The sequence below is a fragment of the Gordionus sp. m RMFG-2023 genome, chromosome 1 (genome assembly GCF_954871325.1).
Source record: "Gordionus sp. m RMFG-2023 chromosome 1, tfGorSpeb1-WG-v2, whole genome shotgun sequence".
NCBI classification, from domain to species: domain Eukaryota; kingdom Metazoa; phylum Nematomorpha; class Gordioida; order Chordodea; family Parachordodidae; genus Gordionus; species Gordionus sp. m RMFG-2023.
In genome coordinates this window covers 31141422-31162491 of record NC_088775.1, presented here as the reverse complement: position 1 = coordinate 31162491, position 21070 = coordinate 31141422, and the positions used below count along the sequence as shown (strand labels likewise).

General features: G+C 26.9%; 1 protein-coding gene across 3 annotated transcripts in view; it reads right to left on the bottom strand.

The window, feature by feature from the left end:
• Positions 1-1639: 1639 nt before the first annotated feature.
• Positions 1640-21070, bottom strand: part of LOC135922646 (aminopeptidase N-like) — a 28418-nt gene continuing 8987 nt past the window's right edge. The window contains exons 5-27 of one of the 3 annotated variants that reach the window (XM_065457071.1): positions 19954-20746; positions 19404-19612; positions 18693-18945; positions 17994-18143; positions 17792-17915; positions 17224-17344; positions 16879-17033; positions 16182-16295; positions 15590-15724; positions 15397-15462; positions 14981-15046; positions 14537-14811; positions 14366-14457; positions 11418-11578; positions 11160-11215; positions 10557-10707; positions 10242-10321; positions 9627-9737; positions 7202-7301; positions 7070-7137; positions 2472-2615; positions 2249-2330; positions 1640-2038 (exon numbers count right to left, since the gene is read on the bottom strand). In XM_065457071.1, coding sequence (XP_065313143.1) covers positions 1826-2038; positions 2249-2330; positions 2472-2615; positions 7070-7137; positions 7202-7301; positions 9627-9737; positions 10242-10321; positions 10557-10707; positions 11160-11215; positions 11418-11578; positions 14366-14457; positions 14537-14811; positions 14981-15046; positions 15397-15462; positions 15590-15724; positions 16182-16295; positions 16879-17033; positions 17224-17344; positions 17792-17915; positions 17994-18143; positions 18693-18945; positions 19404-19612; positions 19954-20746 — 3719 coding nt within the window. In that variant the 3' untranslated portion in view covers positions 1640-1825. Of the gene's footprint in view, positions 2039-2248; positions 2331-2471; positions 2616-6576; positions 6642-7069; positions 7138-7201; positions 7302-9626; positions 9738-10241; positions 10322-10556; positions 10708-11159; positions 11216-11417; positions 11579-14365; positions 14458-14536; positions 14812-14980; positions 15047-15396; positions 15463-15589; positions 15725-16181; positions 16296-16878; positions 17034-17223; positions 17345-17791; positions 17916-17993; positions 18144-18692; positions 18946-19403; positions 19613-19953; positions 20747-21070 lie in introns of those variants that run through there. The other 2 variants (XM_065457072.1, XR_010570981.1) reach the window with 2 other exon arrangements.

The following is a 21070-nucleotide window of genomic DNA, read 5'->3' as shown; positions in this document are numbered from 1 at the left end:
ATTGTGGGAGTTTTGTGGGAGTGAGATGTATGTGGGTAAACTAAAAAATTGTGGGAGACTCCCATTGATGGGGGGAGACATGGTAACCCTGCCCATGATTTATGTTAATATAAAAATATTAAATATGGAAACCTACCTCAAAGAGTGATTCGAAGCTTTTTGATATAAATGTTTTTTAGAGAAAAATTGTAATATATAAATATAGCAAGCAAATTATCAATAATGGAATGAATAAGTCTAGTGAATAATAAGGTTGCACCAATTCAAAATATTGGATCAAGACCGTATTCTATATAAAAATTGACAAATTAGTTCTATCATCAGAGATGAACTGATACTTTCAAATTTAATTTTAGTCAGAGACACATGGTAGGTAACAATTTTCTTTGTCTGCCAAAATCAATATTAACAAGGTACCAGCTGATTCCAAAAAAGAATAATAAAGTAGTATATATATATTAAATTGAGAAGAAGAAAAATGCTAAGATATAATCTACCAATATTATCATGTCATATATTCACTATAAATGATAATATTGATGAATATAAACGTTTGATTTTTTTCCAATATGCTAATATAATTTTATTGATATTGATCAGCTAATACTATATTGGCATCGAATACAAAGGAGGTAGCATATCTCTGGCTCAAATAGAAAATTATATTAAGAAAGATATACCATTTTCTTCCATAATACTATCAGGTTTCAGGTGGATACCACTGATGCCTGGTAGTACAAAAAAAAGCATCAGATTAATACTCAAAATCAGTGCATATCTAGAATATAGATAATATCTAAAATTATAGAAAAGAAAGGGGCATGACTAAAATATGCGCCCCCACGCGCCCTCTATGAAAGAAGCTTAATTTAAATTATATTAATATAGAATCGTATTTAGCTTCGTAAGTTTAAAAAAAATTACTTTTTTACATGATTAAAATGCGCGTCCCTAAAGCCCCCATACGCGCCTCCTATTAAAGAAGCTTAATTTATAAAAAATAAACACAGAATCATATAGAGCTTATTAAAAGGTATAATTAATGTTAATATAATATTTTTAAATTTTTTTTAAACTTAGTGGGCTTTTAAAAAAATATTTATTTTTTTTGACTAAACTACGCGGCCCTACGCACCCCGGTCAAGATTATTTTTTAAAAAATGAATAGAAAATAATGTTTAGCTTTTCAAGGAGATTGAAAATAGTACTATATTCATTTTTTTTTTAAATTTTAATTTTCGAAAAAATTTTTTTGACTAAACTACGCGCCCCCGGTGAATATGCATTATTTTTTAAAAAAATGATAACATAATCATATTAAGCTCATATTTTTTTTTTTTAAAAAAGCATTCTATGCACAAAATGATTGCTCTATAAAGTGAGGGGCACTTTAGAGAGTTTTATTTAAAATTGTATGTACTAAATAAATCTAGTATATTATTAATATTCTTAACAAATTTGAACATATTTTAAATATACTAACTAAACTATAATATAAATATCTAAAACAACAATTTCAATAATAATTTAAAAATTAATATATAATATATAGATACATATAATATATTTTATGGTAATATAACAAAATCAATATTGATAAGCAATGTTACTAACTAATCATATAAAAACATTTTTTTTTTTTTAAATTTAAATAACGTTCATTTATACATCATCTGATATAATTTTATTTTCTTTTTTAAATGAATATTTTGTATGTATACGATTAAAATTAAATATTTTATATTTAATTCTAAAAAATAAATGAAAGTTTAAATAAAAAAAGAAATTAATGGAAGAAATAAAGTATATATAAATGGGAAAGAAATCAGTGTTTCGACAACCAGAAGTTCCTGAAATAAGGCAACAACATTTCTAACCATTCGCTAACGACCTTTTCATTCCGATCCAACCAAGCAACGTTCAAGAGAATTTTTTCTATCCCGGCGCTAAAGAATGATTCGCCTAACATTTTTTCACTACTCTTCTTCAGGGTTATCTTTTGGTGTTTCTCCGTTTGCCTCGAGATGAAATACAAAATCTAATGTTCATTTGAAAAATAAATTTGGGATTTGAAGGAAAAAATAATAATTCCCATCCTCCCATGCCCTCGTTCACAGTTTATAAAATGTAGGGCCATATCGTGATGATTGATTATTTTTATCGCCTCGTTAAAACATATTTTACTGTGAATGTGGCGAAGTTTTAAATGAATAATGTATTTGATAAATGAAATAAGGTATAAAAAAACTTCATTAAGTTCATCTTTCGTATTTCTACCATACATCAATATTGTTATTATGTTTTCAAATGCAAAGTGATTGTTGCCCCATCTTGAGGAAAACAAAAAATTAATTATTTACTTATTTACAATCATTTATGTCGAGATCTATTTTTCTTTTCTTAATTTCTTCCTTCCCTCCCTCGTTTATCATTTCTTCCTTATCTCCCATTTCTAAATATCATTCATTTACTTTTTGGTGATGATATCCCAGTTATTCATGATAAAGGACCAAGTTACGATTCTACCAACCTGATTCGAATGAGCGATCGAACGTAAAAGAGTGGTCATATCTTGAGACCTTACCATGCTCTCGTTCAAGGAATAATGAAGTATTCTATTTATTTTTGATTTAAAAAAAATGAGTATGGGAATAATTTATTTTCAAAGCTTGATGTACCTAAATACATGCCATCAATTAAAATGTGTTATTAGAATACATTTCCGGCATTATTATTTTAATTTAATTTACAATTTAAATGGTGTAAAGAAACAAAATTTAAAAAAAAATTGGAAAAATATAATTAAATTCAGAAGCAAAACTGGCTTAAGCTTCATTTATAATGGAGAGTCCGTCTCATTAAAAATGCTAAATGTTCATAGTAGCTTCCGTTCCGATGAGCCGGCAAATTTAGTAAAATCGATGACTTTGAGATCCGGCAAATTTAGTAAAATCGATGACTTTGAGATCCGGCAAATGTTCAAAAATCGTTTCTAACGATTTATAACTAGTGCTGTAAGAGCATTACTTTAAAAAAGAAATGTGTTACTGTTACCTTATGAAAAAAGGAACGCGTTATTGTTATTCATACAAAATTTGAATTTTCTTTTTATTTATTTTTTTCCCCATAAATTAAAAAAATCATAAAATATTATATACATAAATCATTCTTTTTGAAATAAGTTGGATCAGATAAATAGGAGAGCTTAGTGCTCAACATAAATTTCTATGTGCTAACACAAGTTTAGCTGAAACAGAGAATGGGTATTATATTTGATAAATAAAAAAATTTATTGGAATAATTTTTTAAAAATATTTAAAGAATGATTTTTATTTTCAAAAAACTATTAATAGATCATTTTCACAAAAATCTTCATTCAGATCCTCATTAAAAAAAAATTTAAAAATCTTTATCAGAATTTATTCTAAATTCATAATTTTACTTACATGTTTTTTAGATTTTAGCTGTGAGTAAATTAGAAATTATTGTTTATAATGTAATATATTATAAATTATCATATTCGTTAATTATATATGTTTAATAATGAATTTATATATATATATAATATAATATCGAGTAAGGTTTAGTTACCGAACGCTAATTATAATTTTTAGTACGCCGTGATTATGTGTTTATATACAAATGATGATTGTGTGTGTGTTTGTTTTAACCTGCTATCGAGGTTAAAATATTTAAATTGAGGTATAAAACAGACTTACAAAATTTAGACTTTGCCATTAGTTTTTTTTATTTGTATGAAAAACGTTTATATGCGGTCAGGGCAGAGTTATATCATCTTCATCTGAAGAATAAGTACTAGTGACATTCTTTATAAAATAATTTATAATATCGTCAGTCTAGAATTGGAGTGCTTCACTCGACATTTTCAAAATTGTTGAGTTAGAAGTGGATAATAACTTATTTATTTCCAATATATATAAAAATAAAAACTAGATTAAAAAATTTTAATTTTTGCCAAAGTTATAGCACTGTCAATTTTGCTCTATTTGCATATAACGATGTAATTTTTAATTCATATGCATGGCCTATCCTATTATCTTGTTTAATCACATGTTGTATTTCCCTCCCTTTTTATTTGATTTTCTATATTTTTCATTCCATATCTATCCTCAATTATTTTAATGTCAAGGTAAATTTTTTATTAATAATTGTTTTTAAAATTTAATTCATTATTTTGATATCACTATAATAAAAATGTTGATAAAAATGATTCAATCAAGCCTGAAATTATAACATTTTACAATATGACTAAAGATAGGTTAGATATGATGTATTGAATGACAAAAAATGATATAATTTAAAGAAGGTCTTACACACCTCTAACATAATATCAATTAATTCACATAATATAACAAACACAAAAATATCCACTACAAGGAGTAATTAATACCTTCTTAAAATTATTATCATTTTTTGTCATTCAATACACCATATCTAACCTACCTTTAGTCATATTGTAAATGTTATCATTTCAGGCTTGCTTGAATCATTTTTATCAATATTTTTATTATAGTGAAAAGTTGATAGCGATATGACATCCTTTTTTTTCTTAAATGATAAAAATAATTTGAAAAATGAGATAATTATAAAAAAAATTAAAAAAAAAAGCATAATAATTCTTGCTTATATCCTAAAAGCTATTCAACCAAAATATATGAAATTTGAAATATAGCTAAGATATATTTCATGAAGCTACTGAAGATTTCAGATCTTAATAATGACCATTTTTATGTAACAACAATTCTAGGAAGCCTGGGGTTTCATAAACCCCACCAAGGGTTAAGCATTACTTGCTCATTAAATATAAAAATTTATTTTTATTTTATCTTCAACTTCGAAGCAAACAAATATAAGAAAAAGATTAAGGGAATGTGGTGAGACCTATATCAATATTTAAGGTGATTTAAAAAGAGAAAGGATGGTTCAGAATGGTCATTCTAATAAATGTACATTTCAATGTCATAAAAAAGTTAATGCAGATCAGAGTAAAATTATTCATGAGGCTTTTTTGAGCTTAGCTGATGAAGCTAAAGAATCTTTCTATAGCAAATTTATTGTTAGGACTGTAAGAGAAGGGTAAAAGATTCTTTAAATTAAAAAACTAGCATACTTATATTTTTTTAAAGTGGAGAATGTTAAAGTTAGAGTTTGCAGATAATTTTTCTTACAAACACTTGACATAAGTAATAAACATATTAGTTATTTCTTTAAAAATTTATATCAAAATACTGGAAATAGGCAAAAAGATTCTTCAAAGGGGTACTTTGAGGGTATTTTCAATTATATATGAATTAAATTCTAAAAAATGTGAAGAATTATCATGAATTCCTGTTAAAGATCATTATACATGAATAAATTAGAAAAAAAATAAGATATAGTGTTAATTTCTATGATTTGAAGTTATATATTTGAATATATTTATTAAATTCTAATAAATAAAGTGTAAATGGAGCATTTTGAACATCAAAAATAAATCATAAACTGTTATATTTGCTTCACTTGCATTTTGATTTTATCAAATATATTTTATATTTAAATATTTGAACAAAAATTTTTTAGGCAATAATTAATTAACAATATGATAAATTATCTCTAAAATTTTTAATTAAATTGATCAATAAGTTTTTCCTATATTTGATTTTAAACTTTAATGTTGATTTTCTCATTTTAAACATTTGCGCAAGTGGAGCACTCAAATCCAATTCTAGACCGACGATATTAGAAAATATAAATATGTAATTTATAATATAAATTATATATTTTGATTTTGTTTCTTCGTGTTTATGACATTTTTTTACTTTTAAATGGCATTTAATGCATGATCAATAATTTTACAGGTGAATATTGTTTATTTGATTTATATAATAACGTCTAATTTGTTATAAGCGGAAACGTCAAAAATAATAAATTTGAATGCGATGTCGGAGGCTGTCAGGTCAGATATTTTGCCCAGTATGAATGTAGCCTTACTTATTTAAAGGACATGTTTTGAATGGTGAGTATGCAAGGTGCTCATGAAAATTACATTTTTTTTAAAAAAAGGCTAAATATTGCTTTGTTAAAAAGAGCTATTTTGAATTTATCCTAATTTTATAAAAAAAAATAAACCCATGAACGTTCATAAAAAAAATAGGGGTTGCTAAAAACCCCCCTTTCCACTCCCTTCTGACTCCAATGTTCAAATTAAAAGAATAAATCATATTATTTATCTCTATATTTCTTATAAAAACATTTGATTCTGCCTTTTTTCTTATTTAGATAAAAATAATAAATGAATCAGAGTACTAAATTCTCACTAGAGTCTATCAGGGGCTCGAGCGCCGATAAAATTTTAGAGGGTCTGCTTAAAAATACAAATTGAACACTTATTTAGTTCGCTAAAACTAAAAAATCTAGTGAAGCCCCCCTAATGTTAGACGTGTTCATTTACTATGGTTTTTAATTGATATAAATGAGTGAAATATGGAAGATTTTAAATATTATATAAATACAAATGATTTTTTTATAGGATTTATAAATATAAATCGATATCCATAATAAGATACACAGCATAACCTGTAAGGCGGCAGTCAGGAACCTTCCGCCCCCTCCTCTTCCACCCGCACTTTTCACATTAGCACCTTAAAATTTATAATAATCAATTCACAATATGGAAAAGGTTATCTAAAGAGGGTTTAAATAGTTTTCAAATCACTTTTTAAAAAAATCTCGTCTATTATAAGAAAAATCCTCTTTTCATGTTCTTATACTGGAATTTATCTGAATACGATATCTCCAACAATCGCTTTATTTATCTCTAGAGTTACAATTTTTAAATTTTTTTGGAAGTGCCCAAAAGCCCCGACACACCTGATATCGAATCTTTTTGGGCCTTGGTCTATTTTATTAATCCACTCTTCTAATATTCCAGTTAGGTTAAATAATAAATTTAACTATATATAAAATATTCATTTTTTTAATTAAAATATCTCAAACATCATGCAGGACCCACTAAGACCGGGAAGAAGCTGTGCAACAAATTGTTTCTGAAAGTGAAAAATAAATTAACCTGTTAATTATCCAGGGTTCTCGACTACACCCCATCGCTATCAAATATCTCGTTTTTTCTTGTGCGTTCTTTATTTAAAAAAATGTTTAGACATAGAATGAAACAAATACTTTTATATAAATATAATTAAACTTCTTCATTTAGGTATCTTTGGAAGGCGAAATCCCATTCCTCGTTCGAGCCATAACTGATGGCGTTGCAATATACTATGCTCCTTAGATGGGGCTGAATTCTTTATTTTTTTAAATTTTAAAGAATAGACATAATAAATCTTTCAAAAATTTAACGTTTCCCCGATTTTTTCGTAAATAAATTCTGATCTGAGATATCTTATTATAATTAAAAATATTATCGATTTTAATAGGAATTAAAAAATTTATTCTAACTAGGGATGTTAATATCGAGATTTATTATACATAAATATTTCCATATTGAAGGATTTCTTATTTTTTTATAGTGATGCATAAAGGCCCGAAGTTATTGATTTTTTAAATATTATCATAGAATATTTAATAACACCTTAAATTAAGAAAATATTCTTTTTTGAATAATAGATTGTGGCTCAGAGGGTTAGAGACATTTACTGGAAGGGCAGTAAGCTATTTCGACCAGGGTTTGATCCCCGACGTAGCAATTTTTATCTGAAACAGGAAAATACAGTGGCGTATCCAGGATTTTCTTATAGGGGGGGAAAAATTTTTTTGGGGGCTTCGCCCCCAAACCTTTTACCTAGCCTTCGGCCAGCTTTCCCCCGGTTAGCTATTCTATTAAATTATTCATAATTTAATAATAATTATATTTCTATTTTTAACTATTATTTACTAATTCGTGCTTATGGATAGGATATTACAAGCCTCTTTTTTATTATTTAAAGTTAGGTATATTATATTTAATAAAGTTTTTTTAAATGTAAAGGTTTTTTTAAATGTAAAGTTGAAATAAAGTGTAATGTCATTTTTTTTATAAAATTTGCTTTAAAAACTAGCCTCAGCTTAAATTCTCATACAATATAATAGAATATAACTTTTTTATTGAAAATACTAATAGTAGTGTGTTTAAAATATTGACTAGAAAATAATTAAAAAAGTTTTTTTAACTTCTTATCAAATACAAGATTTTTAATTATTTCGTTTGTCGTTGGAACCAAATCTCTGTGTATATTTAACAGAGCTAACCCATTTAGCCGAGATTCAGTACTTCGTAAATATGTTTTCAACCTTCTCAAGTTGGAAAAAGTCCTTTCATTCGTACATGTTGTAATAGGCAAACATGCAAGAATATAAAACAACTTCGAAATATTAGGAAATTGAGCAAAGGTTTCTTTACACCGATTGAGCGCATCAATAGCATGCTCAGGTAAAATAGCTAAACGTATAAATAGCTAAACGTATAAATATTTATACCACAATTCGAATTCACTGATTAAATTTATTTCAGTATCAATCTCATAGGAATAAAATTTTTCTAAATATTTAATTTTACCAATAGTGGCATTAGAAAATGAAGAAGGATCTTTGGGTAATAAAATTTGAAGATTGCTAAAGACTTGTTTTTTATCTAAAACCCGTACTTTTATTTGCGATAAAAAAGTATCTAAGAATGAGATGAAAATGGATATTTTATAATATTCTTCAGTTGAGCCAATATTTATTTTCATCTCAAGGCCTAGGTAAACGAGGTTTAATTAGTGTTATATCATAAAATTTAACCTTCGATTCAACGTCTAGATAAATATTATGAGATTTCAATCTCTTTAACTAAATATTTTTCCATTTTATTAATATTTTTGAATAATATGTTGGAAAATTGATATTCAAATATTTGTAAAATTTTGATTGGTGGTAGGGGGGGGGTGAAGGGTGGGGGTAAAATTTTTATTAGCTTAAAATGATATTTATGAAAGTCAAATTTGCGATGGGGGGGGGAATTCCCCCCCCCCATTGGTTACGCGCCTGGGAAAATAGATAGGGTTACAAAGTTAGAGAGATATCGGTCAGGGTTAATATTATTAGTAATATTTTTACATTATATATAACTTTATCTAATATAAAATGACAATCAAATATGTATAAATGTTACATTCGTAGATTGTATATGTTATTTTATATAACATATGACAATATTATAAGTTATGCATGTCAAATATTGATATGATGTCAATCTTTAAATTTTGTATTATAAAAACTGCGAATGTGATACAGGATTTCTTTGTGTAAGCAAGCTGGCAATAAAGACTTAATGGAAAATTATATATTTGATTTGTCAATTGATTTTCAATGGAATTATTTTAGTGTAGTTGATGGAGTTTCAGAATTATTTTAATTATATTTTTAAAAAATGGCTTGATATAATTTTGTTATTGTTTGATAAATTTCTATATGTTGGCACTAACGCCTTTATCCAAGTTAAGCTGCATACCTATACCAAGATTGGATTGAAATATAAAATCAATGAACAATTTGGTTCTGTTTTTAATAACAGAATTCTTATTAAAGAGCGCTCAACTGTATAAAGTATTTTCCTTGCTTATTTAAAAAGAAAAAGGTTTAAATTTTACTTATTATCGGAAGGGGACATCATAAGGTCCCGGTATTTCTTCTTGGATTCTAAGACACATTCCCATATTTCGTGCTGACAAGCTGACTTGATTAGTTCCTCCTGGTTTAAACTTTTTTAAAGTTATTTTAACCAATATGACCAATGATTATTTATAAAAAAGTTTTTAAAATAGTTGGTAAGTGGGTAGGGTCAATTTTTGCATTAAAGAGTATGAGTGTGTCCTCGTTCGACTTGTTACTAAAAAATTGTTTAGCCGACTACATAGCTAACTAAACAGCCTAAAAACTAAGAGAAAAAAGAACAAAAAATACCAAACAAAAAAACGAGAAAAAAAATACGAAAATTAGCTATACCACCAAACTGTCAAAACACTCGTGTTTGGTAGTAATGTTAATTTTTGTACTTTTTCCTCGTTTTTTTGTGTTATATTTTTTGTGTATAAAAATTTTATTTTTTTTTGGTTAGTCGATACAAAATAGCGATTAAACATCCGGATGTTTAGTAATAAGTCGAACCAGGGCATCCCTATATACTTAAACCAAATATCAGAAAAGGATAGGAAGTGATATGAGAGGAGGAAAAATTTAAATAAATATTATAGAGTAAATCTTACAATGTTTTCAAATCTGATTCAGGATACTCCTTCCAGCCTATGTTTCTATAGTTGGGGTATAGCAACATTTGCATGTAATTCTGCAAGATATAAATTGATTTATTTATTGCATATTTTTATTTTTTCTCATTTTCTAATTTCTTATATATTTATATTTATAGCTTATTATTATTTATTTAAGTAAATATAACTAATAATAATTTAAGAAGGAAATAATAATTGAAAAAAAATAATTTGGCGATAAAATACTTTGTTTGCCAAAAAATAGTATAATTTTTTTTTAAAATGAGCTACTTAACCACATAACTTAATTACTTTATAATGTTCATAACTGGGTCTCCTTTTAAGCATTTCTCCAATGTATTCCAACCCATTATGAATAACTGTATTCCAAGGCAAATATTCGGATTCGTAAATCAGGTATTTAGTTGCTCTCATAGGTAATTCGTAACTCATATAGTTTGCTCTGCATATACAAAATATAATATAAAATATTTATTTTATCTTTTCTACTCATATCTTTTTGGTATTTCATATATATCCTTCCTTCCTTTTTTTCTTTCTTTATTGTTTTTTTTACAATTTATAATGCAATTCTAATATATTTTATCACAATGAACTCTTTAATCAGTGGCTAGTTATAAAGTTAGAAATCAAAACCCATTCTAACAAAAGTAAAAAAACTCATGTGTTTAATGTTCACTAAATTTTGTGTGATTCAATTTAGAAAGTTTATTTTGGTACTTAAATCCAAAACCGATAAATACAAATCTTAGAACATGAACGGTACTGAAGCTAGAATCTAAAATTTCAGAAACCGGAAAATTTTATGAACTGGAACCAGATCCTGGATCCTTTTTGGTCCGGGTTCAAAACTTAGTTCACTTTTTTAATTGCTATTAAATGAATGATTATTACTTTGCAAAATTGAACAAATCATCCAGGATTTGGGCTCTATTGGTAGGATTTATTAACTAAATATTTATAAATAAAAAATAAAATAAAAATTTTGGAAATATATCTAAAAAAAATACTTATTATGATATTTTCAAATTTAAGGGAAAATACTTTAAAAATAAAGAAGTAATTGAAATAAGACAAAAAATAGGTTATGAATGAAAATAGGAAAAAAAATTGAAGGTAAAGAAATTTGAATAGAAAAAAATGTGAATAGACTTTGTGATCGGTCATCAATTGACTTATGAGTAATTCCCAATTATGCCTGTCATACATGACTCTATAGACACCGGTTTGATTGACATTTCCCAGGATCCAATCAGTTACTGAGAAATCAGTGACACTGTCATATTCTTGTTCCGAGTTTAAGTCTATATTCGCTAAAATAGTTCCATTTTGTTTATTTTAATGCATTTAGCTTAGAGAAAAGTTTAAATAATAGATTTGATGCAATGGGATTGGGATGTATTTTTAATACTGGGCAGGGGCGTACGCAGAAATTTTCTACGGGGGAGGGGGGGGATAATTAAAAAAAATAGGTTATTCTAGAATATCTAGAGTTTCAGAAATTAATTAGGACTAGCACTAGTGACTATATAAAAAAATGTCTCTAAAAAGAACTTTGTAAAAAAATATAAATGATAAATTTAAATGTTGGAAATATTATATTAATACACAAAAATATTCTTCAGTATTATTATATAAACTTACAAATAAATTTATAATGCGAAATTAAATCTTCTTTATAAGTGAGTTAATTTTTCAATGATTTTATCAGCGCTTGTGTAAACTCTCAATTTTTATTAAGAATTCAATCTATTTTCAGAGGTTGTACTTCTCAAGGGTAACAGATTAAATCATGGGGAAATTTTCATATATTATTTTTTTTTTATTTATTTTTTTTTAATATTTTTTATTTATTTATTTTTTTTAATTTAAGAATTTAGAAAAAAAGAGTATATTTAAGAATTTAGAAAAAAAGAGTATATTTAAGAATTTAGAAAAAAAGAGTATATTTAAGAATTTAGAAAAAAAAGTATATTTAAGAATTTAATAAAAATAGGTATACTAAATAATTAATCAATTTATTTGAATAAACATAACATATATACAATGATAATATAGATATATATATTTTTAAGGAAAAACAAAAATAGTTCTATGTTATCCATAAAGAGGTAAAATGTTAAATTTAAAAAACTTTGATATTGTATCAAAAACTTTCCTTCAAAATCCACACGATATTTATTTATCAAAAAATTTCCTTCAAAATCCACACGATATTTATTTATCAAAAAAAAAATCTAAAAATACGCCAATTGAAAGAAAAAGGTAACATTCAAAAATTTCTACCAAAATCCAGACAATCTAAAAAAAATAAAAAAAAAAATAATATATGAAAATTTCCCCATGATTTAATCTGTTACCGAAAAATGGGATACAATATTATTTACTATTTTTTTTCATAAAAATTACAAATAAATAAATTTTGAAAAAATTTCTATTCAAATTTATTAATTTCAATTTTTTTTTTAAAAAAATAAATTTTGTAAATGATGAAAAGAACACTATTTTATTTTTACATTAAAAATAGCTTATGTTTTTTTTTCAAAATTAATTAATTTATATTTTTTAGATTTAGGACACAGCCTAAAAAAGAAATGTTCATTCGTTTGCGGAAGTACTAATGAATAGAGTGTACAAAATACGAAGTAATTTTAATATATTAGGAAAATAGATTAAAATGTTTGAAATTATGCAAAACATCTGTAACATTTTTTAGAACATTATCAACTGCAGTTAACATGTATACCATAGTTTACATTTAGATAGTAATGCATCACGGGATACTTTAACATCCTCAAAATAAAAATCTGCCAAATGTTTAATTATTTTTTTGTCAAGGTTTGAAAGATTCGGAAGTATTTTGCGGTAATAATATTTGCAGATTTGTAAGTACTATGAAAAATCAATACCCGTTCATTCATATGAGTTATAAAGATATACAAGAGATGAATAAAGAGATTTATTTTATAGTATATTCTCCGACTGACCCCATATTAATATTGGAACAAGGGGTAGCCTTGTTGCGAGTCGAAATAGACAAATATTAAATTCATAGAAATATGCTTTTGACTCAACAATGACATATAATTTATTAAATTCATCATTTAAATTCCCCAATAAAATTATATTTATACTTCTTATAGTCTCATTCAAATCGATGTCATTTATTTCAAATATTTTACATAAAATATTTCTGTAATTAAATAATTTGTTAATATTCTCTAATTTAATTGTAGTATTATGTCCAATAATCTGCCTGCTTCTGAATAAATGTCTTTTCCAGGCCATTGAATTATTTAAGTAAGAGCAACTCCATAAAAGCTGTTACTTTTTATGGTGAAAGCTTCATCTAATTGGACAATGTTTTTGTAGTATTTTTTTCCGTGTTAGGCAAAGAACTTGATATAATTCTGTTTATTATATTTTGACTCTTGGAATAACTAAACATCTCATAGATGTTAGATATTTTGCCTAATGTAAATGAAAAATTTTAATCAAAATAAATAAAATCATATACCCACGCTGTTTCATATCAACGGGAGAGAACAAGAGAACATGAATCAGAAATTGCCAAGCCTAATGAGCAGCACAGTGCACATATATGGACATTCTTTTTATAAAGGCCTAAAGCCCTATGATTTGCCCACTCATTGCATGAGCTCCATCAAAACCTTGTCAGGATGACTAGGATTCTGAATTTCATTAATACTGGTCAAAAAAAAAGAAGTCATATCCATTCTTTAAGTAAATTTATACCTCAAATATTAATTTTTAGAAATATTTTACTTTAAATGTATATATAATATAAATATAACGCCAAAATTTGAAATCGATATTAATCCATAGAATAAATTAATAACATATTTATTTTTGCCGTGAATGTGATAAAAGAATGTAAATTGAAATATTTTATGCGATAAGAAGTGGGAATGATTATTAAATATAAATGTTTGAAAAATATTTTTGCCAGCATCTGAATTTTTTGGCTGGGGGGGGGGGGTTGTTCACCTGCCCTCCTCCCGCTGCGTACTCGCCTGATACTGGGCAATAATAATTTTCGAATATAATTTATTTTTAAAAAGATATCAAATTATGAAAACCGGAAGTCCTATTCAGCCAAACAGTTTGGGTTTTTGATACGGTTTTGGGGGAGGTTTTGACCACAAACGTAAATGGAATATACCAAGTGTAGCTAAGGTGAAAAAATATGAATATTAAAAAAACATAATAAAGGTAAGGTGTAAAAGAAAGAAAGAAATTGCAGAAGAAACTTGTAGGGGGAAGGATATTTGGTGGACCACATAGCACTCTTATTGGCCAAGTAATACGATTGTTCGATAATAATCTTATCGTTCCTCACTTTTCCATTCGTCGATTTATATTTTCTTAATCCATCGGTCGAAATTATGGAACCATGATCGGCCAAATTTGTAGATAAATCTTGATTGGATGAATGGAAACGCTTTACGTGAACGTAAGGAAACCCCATCTGCAGGATCCAAGTGTTCATAATATCATAGAGGTTCAAATTGCTAGAGTCAGATGCCTTTTTTAAAAAATATATAATTTTTTTCCGATTTTTAAATTATTTTATATTTCATATTTTTTTCTTTTTCATATTTATTATTCTCGGTAAAGTTGTCTATGACGTAAAAATAAAATAATTTTAAAAAAAATGAAATCTCGTTTTGTAATTAAAAAAATGATATATTTACCTTTTGCAAATGATACCATAAATCGTTATGATTTGCATTTCGGTACTTCAAAGAGTTCAAGTAATCCTGGAAGAAAAATGTAAATTAAAAATAATAGAATGAAATAAAATAAAATAAAATAAAATAAAATAAAATAAAATAAAAATAAATGATTAAATAATTTTTAAATAATAATGTGATAGACTCCCCACAATTCCAGAATTATCGTTTTCATTTTTATTCTCCTGTTCACTGATTTTATTTTATTTCATTTTTTCTTCATTAATTTTTTTAATTTTCTTCCTCCTTTATATTTAAACGAGTAAACGAACCAACGATGAATGAATGAATTTATAAAATAAATGAGGAATGAATGAAAAAATGATGACATACGGAAATAAATGAATGAGGGAATGAAATAAATATATAATTTTAACTTTTAATCCTTTCCTAAAACTCTTCTCTCCTAAAATATGGTTCATCATCCTAATAACGGCCGAGCCCTGCGTAAAAATATAACAAAATTTTTAATATATAAAGAAAAATAAATTAAGAAGGAAAATAAAGAAATAAGTATATTATATATAAAGAAAATAAGAATGGAAGCTAAAAAAAAAGAGATAATTTAACTTTAGAATAGCTGATTGTGTCAAAAATCTGTCCAATTTCACTGGCATCTGCAACCGGAACGTGGATGGGATGAGAATTGGTGAGAGAATCTATCGAAAATGTGTTTTGGAGATCCTTGATTGGAAATATCGATTTCTAACAAAAATCAATCATTTAAATATTAATATAAAATTAAAATAAATGTGCATTTGTAGTGTTTAGTCTTTATGGTATTTACAACTAATTTTTCCTTATTTTTAAAAAATATTTGATACACTAGTTGGTCACAGAAAATCTTCATTCTCATGTATAAATCAAAGAGGTGGAGTACTTTAAATTTAATAATAAAGAGCTGTATAAATCAGGTCCAGATCATTTTAGCCCATTACACAAACCCTTTTAGGTGGATTATTTGTCTGATATATATAGTTTTGTCTGAGTATTATATTAAGTAGAGAATTAGAGTTTTCAGTTTTAAAATGATACTTTAAGAGGTAAAATGTTATATAACATTACGACTAACTCCTTTAAGAAAAATTAATCGTCAGAAGAAAAATAAAATTAGAAATTCAGTGATAAAAGAAAAAAAACAAAATAACATAACATAACATACTATTTCCCATTTGGGTTCTAGGGCGTGAGTTCCCAGGTATTCCATGTATGAAGCGAATCCTTCGTTCAGCCAAAGGTCGTCCCACCATTGCATGGTTACCAGGTTTCCGAACCACTTAAAATGTCAATTATTTATACACATTATGAGAGTTAATAAATTCTCCATTTTCTTCTCATTTATTTTTAATTCAGAAAAAATTAAAACCGCTAGAGGTATTGACACCTTCTAAGATATAATTATTCCAATTATATTGCTTTATCCATAATTATTTTCTCACATATTTTCATATCATAAATAATTCTCCCCAAAATGGGGTCATCTAATTCATTTATTTAACATAGATAGTTAATATTTCTTCTTTCGCATAATATAATAAATACTACTACTGATAAGCTATTTCTTTGATTTTAGCTGGCAAAGAATTTTTGATTAAAAGGAGTTTGAGAAATCATTTAAGTCATGATTAACTCATAAAAAGGTTTTGAATTAAACTAATTCAAAAGCGATATGAGATTTTTTATTTACTCATTAACAATATGTTATTTTCTTTTTTATTAATTATCATAGGACTCAACATTTTTCTTTTAATCATTTTCAATTTATGTGCTCATCAATCGAGAATTTGGTCTTACTTATCATTGCTAGTTAATATATCGAACCTATTATCTAAATTTATTAAATAGCAAGTTTAAGAGACTTGATGGGATATCTCGTGAACTATAATATTCGCTATTCGTTCCTTGTTGGCCAGAGAAGAGACCTTCGGATCAAACAGGAGTGCCGATTCTCTATAAGTTATGAGTCCCCAATTTTCCATGGCGCCCGCACTGAAATCTGGAACAGCCATCATGTCTTGATGGAGAGATTTGTAATTTATCAAAATGATGATCCTATACTTTATTTACTACATATATCTTAAAAATGGGATAAAACTGTGACAATAATAAATATATTTTTTATTAAAAAAATTCACAAAATTTTAAGGGAATTAAGCGTGATAGAAGGAAGTGAAAATAAAATAAAGAGTAAATGTTATTCTCACCCAATTTAGCCAGGGGATACGGGATCCCAAAGTATCCCTCAAAAAAATCCAGAACTTTCGAAGAAATTTCGCTGGCGTACGAAGCATGTTCGGACATACCTGGCCTGACCCATATGGAAAACTTAAATAAAAATTATTTAAAAAAAAGTAACATTAAGTAAATAAAATATCATGGAAAATTGGGGGATATTTGAAATATTTTCAAACAAAATTTTACAAATTCTGAACAAGATATACACACAAGATGTGTAATTCATAATTATAAAATACTCTATACCAATATTATTATAAACAAAGGGTATGATGAACTATAGAAAACATAAAAAATAATAATATAAAAGTCAATTTTATTAGATGAATCAACATGCAGGAATAGATTAATATGTTTTAGCACAAAGAAATTATACTTCGATCGTAAGATAGCTATTATATTATAATATAACATTTACTAATTGGATCTTAAAATTAACCAACAGAAGCCATCTACTATATTTAAAAAAATAAAAAATTACCTTAAGATAAAATGAAAATCTTGAAAAATTTAACAAATTAATAAAATATTATATACCTTTACTCCAGACTTTGAAGGGGCGGCCGGCACTACATCGAACTCATTTTCACTGAAGGCTAGAAGATATGTTGACATGAGAGGTGAGGTTTCATAGACGTGTCTTTTCCAACCTGGTATGGGTCTTTAAAATATTTTTAGATTAATAATGGCATTCTTTTCCATCCTTCCTTACGATAAATAAATATCTATATTTCATTACGATTTATGGGTAGCCTTTCTGGGAGTATTAGCTACACTTTTACGGGCTGTGATAAGGCTGATATCAAATGTGGCTTTCATAGCAGGTTCATCGAAGCAAGGGAATGCCTTGCGAGCGTCTGTTGGTTCGAATTGGGTTACTGCTAAATAACTTAAAATTTAAAAAATGAAATGAATAAAGAATTTATTTCCAAAAAAATGAAATGGCAAACATTAAGAGATGTAAAAAAGGGAAAAATATAAATTGGCACGCTCTCATTATATGGTTACCGCCGTCACTACCTCCTTAAAATGGTTACAGTTCGCTTTGATCAGTTCAAACAAAATTTTTGACAATGATTACCAGATGATCACCCGAGTGAGTCAATAAATATGAAAGAAAAAAGGAAATGAATAGAGGAGAATCAATTATCAAAATTAACTGCAAATGAATGGTAGAATTTCTATTTCTCTTTACAGGTTATAACCAGGAATGAAACGGAGAAAATATAAGAAACGGGTGAAAAATATTTTTTTTTAATTGGAATGTAAATTCTTACTAAGAATAATATATATCCCGATAATTATCTCATTTTCACTAAAAATATAACATATAATATTCCCGCCAAATTGATTTTCAGCTCCAGTCTAAAGCAAGATCTAAAAAATATTGATTAGAAAATTCAGAGTTTTAAAAAAAGGAGGATTTTTTTAATCTCACTTGTCTTCTCCTTTGTACTTATAACTGGACAAATAAAAGCCTGCCAAATCAACAGTCAATTGCCCTCGAAATTTTGGAATAGTCAACACATAAATTCCAGGAGCCAATACTTTTTCCGTCAAAATCTTTAACCAATCATGGATGGGTTCCAAGGAGGCATTAGAGAGGATAATATTTTCGCCGATGACATAATTGACGTCATTTATCATTAGCTTTGTCGGCTTATTCTTCACATCACTTTCGTCCAAATAAGCTTTAGGAAAAATATTAGAATATCTATATTTATTCATAATTCTATTTAAAAAAAAATTCCATTATCATTTCTCAGTGGTTCTAACTCGGAATTCTCGATAAACAAAACTGTTACATCATGGATTACCCAGTCATTTATCTGGGGGAGTGGAACTAAGAGGAAATGTAGTATACTCCTGAAAATAAAAGTAATTTATACCCCCTCAGATATTTTATGGGGCTCAGGGTAGTGACCTTACTAAGAACTTTTAAAAGATCTGCCACAGGGACACATAACAACAACAAAATTTATTAAAAATATTGAGAGAAAAAAGGAAGTAGGGCAAGTATTACAGCATGATATTTCTTTAATCTAATGGCTACAATTTTTTTTAACCAAATTACTAGAAAGTAAAAGTTTGTACATGTGTTAAAAAAAATATGCCAAAAATTGTATATTATTTGTAAAAATAATCATACTTATTTCTCTAGATAGATGTTTGGTGTCCTCTATAACATTCCTATCACCCTTTATATTATTCCTATTATCCAATGATTTAGTATGTACTTTACTCGATCTCTTTACTATTTTGTTCCCGCTTTCAATCATGTCGTTTCTAGGGTCGAAAGGAGACGTTTCATTAAATTCCTGCTTTCCTGCTTTTATTTCTTTTGCCTGCTCATATATCCTTTAACATAAATGTAATATAAAATCATAAAGTTAAGATTACTCCCGTTAGAAAGTCAATGATATGTCACTTTATAAGAAACAGTGAATTGTAAAAGGGTGGGGATAACTTTCCCTTGTCTCCTTATTAAAACCCATTTAATAATAAGTTTTATACATGTACATTATTTGGAAGGTGTCGATAGCAACTAATAATAAAATTATTTGGAAGGTGGCAACTAATAATAAATTGACGCTAGCACTCTTTCCCCATTTATTAAAAAAAGCCTATTACCTTTCTTACCTGTTCAAGAATCAAATATCCGAAATTATTATCATTATTTTATATATAGAAAAGCCTACCTCTCCAATTTCATCCCATTTTGGGGTCTCGATAGTTCATTCAATGCTTTTGAATGAATCTTTATTTCGCGCGTAAAATTCTCCATTATTTTGAAATAAATTTTGACGCTCCCATAAAAAGCGAATAATTTTTTATTTGCTTCTACCTTTTCTTTGGCATCTTTGAGTTTCTTTTTCAATATTTCCTCCTTTATTATTTCTTTTTTTATATGTGCAATCTTATTTTTATTCTTTTCTCGTTTTTCGGGAAAGCTATTGAGAAGTAGGGGTATCGATTCGTTGTTAAATCTAGATATTTCCCTTAATTTATTAATGCCATCTGGTTTGATATTTTTTATTATGTCATTTTTAATTCTGTATTTTTTGAAGTTTTTCTTACTTATATTTTCCAAAGTAGACGATGAGGATGATGATAGAATTGCATTATTGTGAAAAGTATAGCTATTTTCTACAATATGTTTAGCCTTTAGTCGCCCTTCCATATTATTCTCTGTGTTTTGGATTATATTATTTAGCTTGACGATTACCTCAGTTCTATTCTTTATTTCTTCTTGGACATATCTCCAAAAATCTTCCAAGTAGCTATCCTCTTCTTCAAATTCGTTATTCGAAACCTCATGATTTCCCAATATTTCGTTCACATCTGTATCTATTACTCGCACCGAATCGTTTTTAAATAGGGCAGCCTCCATGATATTGGGTATCAAGATAGGCAAGAATTGCAGACGATAATGAAACGGCACCACGTTTGGATCCAAACGGACATCCCGTTTTACGATCGAAAGAGAGATATCTTATATTTGAATATTACATATATAATTAAATCCTATATTTATCATAAAGAATAGCATTTTTGATTTAATGAAAAAGATGGATAAAAAAAATCAAAAAGAAAACAACCTTACTAAATAGATGAACACTTGAAATTTTAACTAACTTGAGTCAACTATTAGGAATTACCTAACCGATTTTTGTTATTTATCAATGTATACTGAAGGCATCCCAGAAGAAATCCATCTCCACTATTTTGCAGATAATGATTATGGGAGTGCACCCTTCTAAGATTAAAATGGGTAATTGCTCAGATAGGACGATTTTATTGAATAAATTCTATAAT